General features: G+C 38.3%; 1 protein-coding gene across 1 annotated transcript in view; it reads right to left on the bottom strand.

Annotated features, from left to right (window-relative positions):
* The window catches only part of LOC128250795 (putative protein phosphatase inhibitor 2-like protein 1), a 38,156-nt gene that overhangs the window by 14,039 nt on the left and 11,706 nt on the right, over positions 1–12,411 (bottom strand). Inside the window, exon 2 of the mRNA XM_089341324.1 lies at positions 1,170–1,205. Coding sequence (XP_089197450.1) covers positions 1,170–1,205 — 36 coding nt within the window. The remainder of the gene's footprint in view (positions 1–1,169; positions 1,206–12,411) is intronic.

Raw genomic sequence — 12,411 nt, 5'->3', positions numbered from 1 at the left:
GCTTTCCGTTAACCCTGCCCCACTCTAATGTTTCCACAACTAAAAACTACAAAATAATGCACTTACCAAGAGCTTCATCACATGTACCCTGACACCGACAAATTGCTGACTACACAAGGGAATGGAATAACTGACAAAGAAAGACCCCCTTGAACATTCAAGAGGGGCACTGTTACTGTAGAAACTTCCCCTCTCACAATCTCTACCACTGTATGTACAACAACCTCCAAACACCGAGATGTCACCAACAGCCCAGAATACAACTGCACCCCAGAACATTAATGCAGGTCACATGGCCGTGTCGTTATGATGTTTGCTTCACGATTGCATATTTCCGTGTTTGATTCTACCGTGTGACATCTTGGACAAGGGTCTACAACCATAGCTTAGGGTTGGCTGAAGACCCGCAAATGAAATTGGGGAAGCTCGTTGGGCTGTATCTTTCCTTAGGTGGAACACTTTACCTGTCACTTGATTTAACACCACCACCAACCAAGCCCTTCCTTGGAATACCTTTGATTAGAGTTGACTTCAAACTCAACAAGTATCTAAGGTGTGCCCTTGAGACAGCCACTACATCAGGTAAGGGCAACCGCTTTTGAGAAGCAGGCTGCATGAGAGATGTCTCATGAGAAGTGGGCTGCATGAAACATCTCACCATCAAATGGGTTGCACTACTGAAGTCCAAGGCCTTTTTTTTTTTATTGGTGTGTTATTTAGAAAATCCTATGGGTTACAGTTTGTCCACAGCTGCTCTACATCACCATTTAATCCGTTACAAATAGACACACATGGATTCCAAAACACATCTTCGACCAGACTCCTGTTCAGGAGGAGGAGAAAGGAGCTGATTGTTCTTATTTCTTTATTGCCTACAAGGGACTAAACATAGAGGGGACAAACAAGGGCAAAGGGATTAAGTCGATTACATCGACCCCAGTGTGTAACTGGTACTTATTTAATTGACCCCAAAAGGATGAAAGGCAAAGTCGACCTTGGCGGAATTTGAACTCAGAACATAACGACAGACGAAATAAGCCTAAGCATTTCGCCCGGTGTGCTAACGATTCTGCCAGCTCGCCGCCTTATCCTAAAAGGAGCTGATTGTTCTCAGACAGGAGGAAGTAGACAAACAAAGAGAGAAAAGAAACAAAAGTTTGGTATCTCACCCTGGCACTCTGCTACTGGCTCCATGTAAGTCAACCCTGTGGAGTGAGAGAGAAACAGAATTTAGTACGACTTTAAGTAGGGTAAGACAGCTGAATTAAATCTACCATGAAACATGGTGCTTGTGTAGGCTTTGGGACGGACAGAGAACCCGTGATTGACACATTAGAAACCAGTAACCAATGATATGAAAATGATGTGAACACAAAATATGAAAATAAATTCAGCTTCCTTATCAACTCTGCTCCATTTTCTTTCAGTGAAACAGCAGAATTGGTAGAACAGCAGCAGACAAAATTGTGTTTGGTATTTAGTAGCTTCCATTTTTTCCCCTTCAATTCAGATTTCACTTTTCACCAAGGTTGTCCTTCTGGTGTTGATAAAATAAAATAGCAAATGCCTGTAATCGAGTGCTAAACCTGCACAACCCACCAAAATAACATGTGGTCTGGAACAAAAAGAACAAAAAGCAAGATGTCATCCCCAACATCATTTTAATGCTCACTTTTCCCATGCTGGTTATTTGGAACAGAAATAAAGATGAACTTTTTGATGGAAGGTTTCAATTTGGGCTGCTTTAAAACAGGGAATTTGTGTCAAAGGACCAGCGTTGGTATTGGATGTGGTAGTATCAAAAGGGATAAAATGTTAGCAATTAATTATTGGTATGAAATTGTTTTGGAATCAATACTAATACAAGCACATGGGTGGGTGGTAAGAAGCTTGCTTCCCAACCACATGGTCCTAGGTTCAGTCCCACTATGTGACACCCTGGCCAAGTGTCTTCTACTATGGCCTTGGGCTGACAAAAGCTTTAGGAGTGGATTTGGTAGAAGGAAACTGAAAGAAGCCCATCTCATATATATATATATATATATATATATATATATATATATATATATGTATGTGTGAGTGTGTATGTGTTTGTTGCCACCCCCACCGCTTGATAACCAGTGTTGGTTTGTTTATGTTCCCATACCCTAGCGGTTCAGCAGAAGAGACCAAAAGAATAAGTACAAGGCTTTAAAAAAAAAAGGACTGGAGTCAATTCATTCAACTGAAAATTTCTTGAAGGCAGTGCCCCAGCATGGCTGCAGCTTAATGACTAAAACAAGTGGGAGAAGAAAAAAAAAAGGGGGTTGGGGTAAGGGCTTGGAAATAGATTGTCCAGAATGGGATTGGCACTTGTTTAAAGAACAGAGATAAAAACCGGGTATTGAATTTCAGATTTTCTAAATTGATCCCCCCATTATACAGACATAATGAAGGGATTAGTAACTAAACTTAGACTGCATAAACAAACTTGACACTCGTACCAACTAAGATAATGGAATTTTAGTCTCACTTTCTTCATTTAAACAAAGACTATTTAAGTCTGCCAACTAAGTCTAAACAGAAGGATTTATTGGCGTGAGTAGGAGTTTCCATGGTGGAATTTTTTCATTCGTTTGATTAATTTCATTGTTCGAGAGACTTGTTTTATATTTAAAACTCGAAAAATAATTTAACTCTTTAGCATTCAGATTGCTCAGTCAAATGTAATTCTTATTTATTCACGTTGATTTGAATTAATCATGCATTGTCTTGTAGCTTTGAGATTTCAATGATGTGGTGGGCCTCACGGAGGCAATAACCAAGACCTTTGGCATTATGTCGTGCTTGAGAAGAAGACCCATCAAGCCGAGCAAAATTGCAGTTGTGGCAGATACTGGTGTCACGCAAATTGGCACCCATGACGGTGGCGCATAAATGCACCCTGGTGTTATGCAAATGGCACCCTTGCCGGTGGCATGTAAAAGCACCCATTACACTCTGAGTGGTTGGCATTAGGAAGGGCATCCAGCTGTAGAAACCCATGCCAAATCAGACTGGAGTCTGGTGCAGCCTTCCAGCGTGTCAGCCCAGTCAAACCGTCCAACCCATGCTAGCATGGACAACAGACATTAGATGATGATGATGTGGTTGTTTATTTTTAGAATGTCATTGTAGGGTAGGTGTGAGAGGCCAGATCTGATCAGTTTGAACATGAAACAAGTAGAATATTTAAGCCAGACATGGCTGATTTAACCCTTTAGCATTCAGATTATTTTGTCAAATGTAATTCTTATTTATTCGCATTGTTTTGAATTAATCATGCATTATTTTAGCTTTGATATTTCAAAGATGTGATTGTTTATTTTTACAACAACATTGTAGGGTAGGTATGAGAGGCAGGATCTGGCTGGTTTGAACATAAAACAGGCATGATGTTCGGGCAGGAAACAGCTAGTTTAAATGTGAAAGGTTTAAAAGATTGGACTTGTCTATATAACAAAAACAAATGGCGGAGAGAAAAAAAAGTCAGTCACATAGATCTAATATCTGAAGACAGACACATGGCGAGGTAGTTTACAAGAGTTTAGAGAAGGAAATAGAAAGAAAACAAATGATGGAGTGAAAAAAGAAGGAAGAGGATAAAAACTGAACAGCAACATGGTAAACAGGATAAAAAGTAAAAGTATGGTATATCCGATTGTGTTATGTTGCTGAATTTAGTGGCTATTTAAGCAGTGTGTTTGTGGATGGTTAATGGGTTGTATGTAGTACTGAAGAAGGAGCAAGAACTCCTCAAATATGTATATACACCCACCATCAACTGCATTGCTTACCTAAACGTATTCATATGCGAAACATAATTTTCAGTGCTGGCTCTAATTTCTATAGAAAATCTGTAGAAATAACTTCAAATATATATATATATATATTTATTTACACACACACAGACTACAGTTTTGTATTTATACTTAACAGTGTCACATGTCAAGACTATTTACATCTCACAGCTGTATGTTTACTTATTTATATATAGACGCGCACATACATAAGAATTGCTTTAACAATATTGACTGAAATCTAAAATCTGGAAAGCCATACAATACAATAATAATATACCGCTAACTTATAGATATTTATATATATGTAATATATTTATATATATATATCTGTTTTATCGCCCCAGGCACTGTACGTCCCACCTGCACCCCATCCTCACACACTTAACAACATCTTTGGTACCAAATTCCCCGACCCACATCTGCTTTCTCTGCCTTCACCTCCAACTGATATTCACGACTGATCACACACACACACACACACACACACACATTATATAAGGATAATAAGGATAAGCAGTTTTTATTCAGGATATCGTTAAGTTTCAGGAACCCCAATTAATGTTCAAATCTAAATTGAAATAAAACTAAAACGATATGCAATTTTCCTTTATTAAATTTAATATACAAGCCTACGAAAATTGGAGGATCTTGGTTCAATTACCGTTGATTAGTCAAAGAATGAATGTGTCTGTTGGCTTGACCAGGTCCAAACAACAACAAATATAATTGGTGAGAAACTGGTCAGTGGTGTTAAATTAGTAACATTTAAAACCTCGTTAAGCTGACACCAGTAACCTTAATTAATCCAGATTAAAAGCGGTAGATATATAAATGTCAAGTGAGAAATTACAAACGGTGGGCAAAATTGTTTAAAATTAAACTACTTTCAATGAAGAAGAGAGACTTATAGAATAAGTACCAAACTTAAAACTAAGCGCTGAGGCTGATGTATTCAACGAAACCGTTCATCAAGGCAGTGCCCTAGTATGGCTGCAGTCCAATGATTGAAACAAGCGAAAGATAAAACGATAAAATAAAAGATACAGCTGAATCTTGTTTTATTGATTAGAAATAATAAAAAAAAAGAATATAAAAAGAAAAAGAAAAATCAATCAACCCCAGAAATTAGTTTTTCATCGGCCTCCCCGTAGCTCCTTTCTCCCACTAAGATGGCAAAAGAAAGCAATTCTCTATCTCATTGTATTGATTCTATCCAGTTTCAACTGTAGCACCGGTTCCACAACATTTGTATAATATCTAACTGTAAGGTTTATGTTAATTGCTTAATAATACTTTTCTAATTATCTATCTTAATTAGCTCGGTTGAACAATTGTCTCTGTTGACACTAACCACACACACACAAGTATAGTAACTGTTACAGCAATTCTTAGACAGTGGACGTTAAATTGTCGCTCCTCCACCTCCTCCCTGGTGTCTTTAGGTGTCCATACTGTTGTAATTGTTTGAGTGAATTCTTTGGTGTGACGATAACTGCACAGGTGCCTTCAGGAACTATGGTTTTATTTTTTTTTTCCCTTTCCCACATCCAAAAATAATGAATTCTCCTTGTTCTTCTCTGATTAAATCAAAAAATGTTGTTGTTGTTGTTGGCACTCTGTCGCTTACAACGTCGAGGGTTCCAGTTGATCCAATCAACGGAACAGCCTGCTCGTGAAATTAACGTGCAAGTGGCTGAGCACTCCACAGACACGCGTGTACCCTTAACGTAGTTCTCGGGGGATATTCAGCGTGACACAGTGTGACAAGGCTGACCCTTTGAATTACAGGCACAACAGAAACAGAAACAAGAAGTAAGAGTGAGAGAAAGTTGTGGTGAAAGAGTACAGCCAGGTTCACCACCATCCTCTGCCGGAGCCTCGTGGAGCTTTGGGTGTTTTCGCTCAATAAACACTCACAATGCCAGGTCTGGGAATTGAAACCGTGATCCTATGACCATGAGTCCGCTGCCCTAACCACTGGGCCATTGCGCCTCCACAAATCAAAAAATATACAAAGAATATATACAGATGCAGGCATGGCCTGCGTGGTAAGAAGTTTGCCTCTCAACCTCATGGTTTCGGGTTCAGGCCCAATGTGCAGCACCTTGAGCAAATGACTTCTTCCACTATAGCCTTGGGTCAACCAATGTCTTATGAGGAATTTGGTACAAACAAACAGCGTGGAAGCCCATTATGTCTATGTGGTAAGAGGCTTGCTTCCCAACTACATGGTTCTGGGTTCAGTCCCATTGCATGGCACCTTGGGCAAGGGTCTTTAACTATAACCTCGAGCTGACCAAAGCCTTGTGAGTGGATTTGGTAAATGGAAACTGAAAGAAACCTGTCATGTATATATATATATATATATATATATATGCATGTATGTATGTATGTGTTTGTGTGTGTGTGTTTTTGCATCTATGCCCCCCCCCCCATCACTGCTTGACAACCTATGCTGGTGCATTTACGTCTCTGTAATTTAGCAGATTGACAAAAGTGACCGACAGAATAAGTACTAGGTTTACAAAGAATAAGTCCTGGGGTCAATTTCTTCAACTAAAAAACCCTTTAAGGCAGTTCTTCAGCATGGCCACAGTCAAATGACTGAAGCAAGTAAAAGAATAAAATACACACACAGGCAAGTTTTTTTACTCTTCTCTACTGTTTTTTGTTCTGTGTGCATCAAAAATATCGCTATCAATCTGGAGTAATAATTTGTAGTTTTGAAATCAGTAGTTCTTTGACTGCTATTTCTGAATTCTCAGTATGTTGGAGAAGCAGGTTACTGTCAATCCCTATATATTTATGATTATAAATGTTTTTTACCGAAAAGGTTTTTTCATACTGAGCTACCCGGCAAAATTGTTAATTATTAATTTTATTACTAATTGACGATTCCCTGCCCTGCATATCTATATCTATATATATATATATATATATATATATATATATATATATATATATATATATATTTTCTTTATATGTGTGTGTGTGTGTGTGTGTGTGAGAGAAGGCATGTGGCTTAGTGGTTAGGGTATTTGGCTTACAATTGTAGGGTTGTGAGTTCAATTCCCAGTGCTGCATTATTCCCTTGAGCAAGACACTTTATTTCATGTTGCTCCACTCCACTCAGCTGGCAAAAATGAGTAGTGCCTGTATTTCAAGGGGTCAGCCTTGTCACACTCTGTGTCATGTTGAATCTCCCTGAAAAGTAAGCGAAGAGGCATGTGTGTCTGTGGAGCGCTCAGCCACTTGCATGTTAATCTCATGAGCAAGCTGTTCCGGTGATCGGATCAACTGGAACCCCCATCACCATAAACGATGGAGAGCCAGTTTTTATATATACACATACATGTATATGTGTATATCTTTGATGTTGGTTTGTTTATGTCCCTGTAAGTTATCAGTTTGGCAAAAGAGACCAATAGAAAAAGTACCAGACTTTAAAAAAACAAATACTGGGGTTGATTTGTTTGACTAAACACTTAAAGGTGGTGCCCCAGCATGGCCACAGTCCAATGACTGAAACCAGTAAAAGGTAAAAGAAAGATAGCCACAGTATATAACAGCCAAAAGTCTTATGCACATATACATGTATCATCTAATGAGAGAACTCTACAGGGCAGCTACCTCTGCTAGACACAGCAGCCAAATCTCCCTCAAATCAGAACCAATCAGCTTAGAAAAAGACAATGTTTGATGACTGCACATAGGAAAAACAAAAAAAAAATGACTGAAACGAGGTTTAACATAGATTTAAAAAAAAAACAGAAAAGAAAAAGTATCCAGTACACTCTGAAGTGGTTGGCATTTGGAAAGGTTTTCAGCTGTAGAAGGCATACCAAAGCAGACATTGGAGCTGACACTAAAGCAGACACTTTATTTGAGTTGAGCTGAGACTAAATTACATCAATAGCAGCAACAACAATGCACACATAGAAGAGGTTACTTGACTTATATTCTCTAATTAACCACCATGTATAAATTCCAATTGCTGCAAAGACTATTAGCACCACTCATGTCTGTCTCACTCATTCACTGTTTCTATATATGGCCTTATATATATATGTGTGTGTGTGTGTATAATTATGTATACGAGTGGGTGCTGGAAAGTTCCTGGCTTTCAGTAAAAGAAAATACAAGAGGATCAGTTAATTATGATTTTATTCAACAGTGCTCCTTCAGTTTTTCTAAGCCCTGTAAAAGAACTCGGAAAGTTGGGCCTCCAACCAGGCCTTTCGTGATACCCTTAAGAACATTCCTGGAAGACCTGCCACAAGCGTCAACCCTGGAAATGTGGCAAAAATTCATCAGCTTGTGCATGAGGATTATTGGAGGATAATCAACAATGTTTTGAAGAGTTTGAGGGACAACATTCAGTAAAAGTGACTGGATCTGTGGATCACAATGCCTCACCCAGTCTAGGAATTGAAGATCACGAGTGCTACACCCTAACCGCTAAGCCATGCACCCTCATATATGTGTGTGTTTGTGTGTGTGAAAGAAAAGGTTGAATTATATTTCGTCCTTTAATTTGGGGGATTCCAAAAACCGATTTCAGATTCTTCATATTTTGCTGGCAGCTTACTGGCGTAAGTTTGCGAATATGGAAATAATACTTGTATATGGTTTGTTGTGAATTTATGGAAAGGAATCCCATAAAACAACAAATTTGTCAAAAATGGAGAAGAGAAGATGTTAAAATTTGCAAGAATTTAATTCATCTTTCTTCTCCATTTTTAACAAATTTGTTGAGTTTTATGGGATTCCTTTCCATAAATTCACATAACACTATATATATATATATATATATATATATATATATATATATAAACATAATTAAGGGATCAGCAACAGTTGCTTCACCACATACCGAAGTTCAGAAATAGCAGCTAAAGTGCTAAAACTCCAACAGATAGCAATACTTGTAACTCACAAAGGCAAAACAAGAAGAAAAAACAACGAAACTAACCAGTCTTAGTTAATCATAGACACGTTTCTGGATCAGAATAATAATATATATATATTATATATATAATTGAATTTTTCCATTTTGGTTTTATATTGCATCTAGCCACCTTTATTATTTTATAAATATATACCACATATTTACATATTATATTAACACTGACATTCCAATAAAGAAATCAAAACTATTGTTATTAACATTCCATAGCACAAAGGATTGCACACACACACAGATACATGCAAGGGAAGATGGCTAACAGTTTAAGTAATACACTTTTAACATAGGTTTAGGTTCAATCGAAACTGATGTGCCAAGCAGAAATATTCATCAATATTCTTGTTTCTGAAGGCAGGGAGCTGGCAAATCTTTCGCCCGTCTTCAGATTTTGAGTTTGAATTTTGGAAAGGTTGACTTTGCTTTTCATCCTTTCAGGGTTTCTTAAATTAAGTATCAGTTGAACACTGGGGGGTCAATGTAATTGACTTACCCCCCTCCCCCGAAATTGCTGGCCTTGTACCAAAATTTGAAACCAATGTTATAAATTATAAGGCAGTGAGTGAGCTGTCAGAATCTTTATCACACTGGACAAAATGCTCAGAGGCAATTCCTTTAGCTTTACATTCAGTATTCTAATGTTACTGAGGTTGATAAAATAAGCACCAGTCAAGACCTGGAGTTGATGTCATTGACTAGTCCTGCATCCCTAAAATTTTAGGCTTTGTATTTATATAAGAATTATTACCATTAGACTGGTAGAATCATTAGCATGTCAGACAAAATGCTTAGCACTGCAGGGTGGTTGGTGTTAGGAAAGGAATCCAACCATGAAAACCATGTTAAAACAGACACAGAAGTCTGGTGCAGTCTTCTGCCTGGCCAGCTCCTGTCAAACCGTCCAACCCATGCCAGCATGGAAGGTGGATGTTAAACGATGATGATGAATTTCTTCCAGCTTCACATTCTGAGTTTAAATGTTGACGAGGTTGACTTAGCCTTTTCATCTTCCCAGGGTCGATGAAATAATTATCAAGTGAGCATTGGAGATTAATGTAATCGACTAAAAATTTCAGGCCTTGTATCCATCATAGAAAGAATATTAATTATAAAGCTGATGAAAATGTTGTTTACCACATCTACTTATAACCCTTCACATTGACTCAGATCTCTTAATCCTCACGTAATACACACACACACACATACACACACACACACGTACACACATACTTGCTATAAAACACATTCCTAATTAAAAGCATAAATCATTTTAAAGATGAGATATTAAAGTTGATCTTAATACCTTAGATTCCTCGACTGTGTTTTCTATCAACATACTTTGAATGCCATGCTCACAACATGAAGTGTGTTATAGTTAACCTGATTAACTTTCACATAAACAGTGACCCTGTTTAATTCTCATTACTTAATTATACTGTTGTCACACATACATGTGCATTACTGTGCATGCACAGAATGATTTCCTAGTACAGGTCTGCTCTGGCTGTCAAGAGGAGGCTCAATAAGACTGAAACATGTCACAGTGTCAACTAAAGATCAGATTAATGCCCCCCCCCCTCAGCACATGTTTATTTTCATATGTCTATCACCTGCCTGTTGATTGTAGTATTTCCAATTTGAATAAGTTTCTATGCCTTGGGGAGATGGGAATATTTAATGAAGGGCTTAGTTCAAAAGGTTAAGGTCTCTTCAGGTATAGAAACACATGACAGTGTGCTGCAGCATGGCCCTTAAGGCTTTATTCCATTGTTTCTGGATCAGCCCTTGACAGCTTCTAAATTAATTTGGTTTATCAACCTAAGTTGGATGAAAAGACAAAGTTAATCTAGATGGGTTTCAAAGTCAGAACATAAAAAACTACATAACCAAATATAGATGCAGGCATGGTTGTGTTGTAGGAAGCCTGCTTTCCAACCACATGGTTTTGGGTTCAGTCTCACCACGTGGCACCTTGGGCAAATGTCGTTTTCTATAACCCCTGGGCTGACCAAAGCCTTGAGAGTGAATTTGGTAGACAGAATCTGTAAGAAACCTTGTGTGTGTGTGCACGCACATACGTGTGTATGTGTATATATGTGTTTGTATGTGAGTGTATTTGTCCTTCCCCCACTGCTTGACAACAGGTTTTAATTTGTTTACACCACCATAACTTAGCAGTTTGGTAAAAAAAAACCGATGGAGTCAGTAACTAATCTGAATAAAAAGATATAAGTACTGGGGCGCCTTTGAAGGTGCTGCCACAGCATGGCTGCAGTCCAATGACTGAAACAAGCAAAGACAACAGCTGGTAACGTTATTGATTCTGACTTCCATTACACACATCTGCTTATGTAAAACGAATATAGTTTTAGATTCTGAACGGAAATTCCAAGAATATTTATCAGCCCACATTGTAAATACAGTCAAAGTGACTGAAATTAGTTCAGGTGTGTAGGAAGGTGACTGTTGTCATTGTTGTTCGATGTATTATTAATAGAAGACAAAAGCAGCAAAGTGAGCTGACCTTAAAAAGACAGCCACAAACAGTACCTGCCTGTGTTTCCTCCTGCCCACCCACCCACTGCTTGGCACCGCACCCAGCCAGCCAGCCAGCCAGCCAGCCAGCCAGCCAGCCAGCCAGCCAGCCAGCCAGCCAGCCAGCCAGCCAGCCAGCCAGCAGCAGCCGGAACAGCAGTAAATGTCAGACAATGAAGTTGACCTTGACAACTGTCATGACACAACAAGAGAGGAGTGTAACAGCAGGAGCAGCAGTATGATGCCCTCTAATACAGGTAAAAACTAAACACAACATCAAACGATTCACACAGACATACATCAGACATCACCTGTTATTATTATTTTCATTATCATCGACCAACCCCTTTCCCTCCATCACAGCGCACAACTCCATTCTTCAAATGACATGTTTGTGCTTGCATATATATATATATATATATGTATATATATATAAATAAATATACACACACACACACACACGAGTGGCATAGATGCAGGAGTGACTGTGTGGTAAGTAGCTTGTTTACCAATCACATGGTTTCAGGTTCAGTCCCACTGTGTGGCACCTTGGGGAAGCGTCTTCTACTATAGCCTCGGGCTTACATATATATATATATATATATATATATATATATATATATATATATATATATATATACACACACACATAGGTATGTGTGTGTATATGTTTGTGTCTGTGTTTGTCCCCCCAACATCGCTTGACAACCAACGCTGGTGTATTTATGTCCACGTAACTTAGCGGTTTGACAAAAGAGACCAACAGAATAAGTACTAGGCTTACAAAGAATAAGTCCTGGGGTTGATTTGTTTGACTGAAGGCAGTGCTCCAGCATGGCCGCAGCCAAATGACTAAAAGAACATATATACACACACACACACATATATATATATATATATATATATATATATATATAAGCTGTACTTAAAAATAAAATATAAAACTAGAAGACAGACAAGTGTGGAAACAACAGACAAGGTGTGTTAGTTTGACACTCAGGGAAAATGGAAGAGACTTTGACATTTCGAGTCTATGCTCTTTGACCGAAAGGAATAAGGAAAGAAAATGAAATGAGAGGGGAAATAAAACAG

The sequence above is a fragment of the Octopus bimaculoides genome, chromosome 24, assembly GCF_046866305.1.
Source record: "Octopus bimaculoides isolate indiv1 chromosome 24, ASM4686630v1, whole genome shotgun sequence".
Taxonomy (NCBI): domain Eukaryota; kingdom Metazoa; phylum Mollusca; class Cephalopoda; order Octopoda; family Octopodidae; genus Octopus; species Octopus bimaculoides.
The sequence above is the reverse complement of the archived record's forward strand: the minus strand, read 5'-3'. Positions and strand labels throughout refer to the sequence as shown.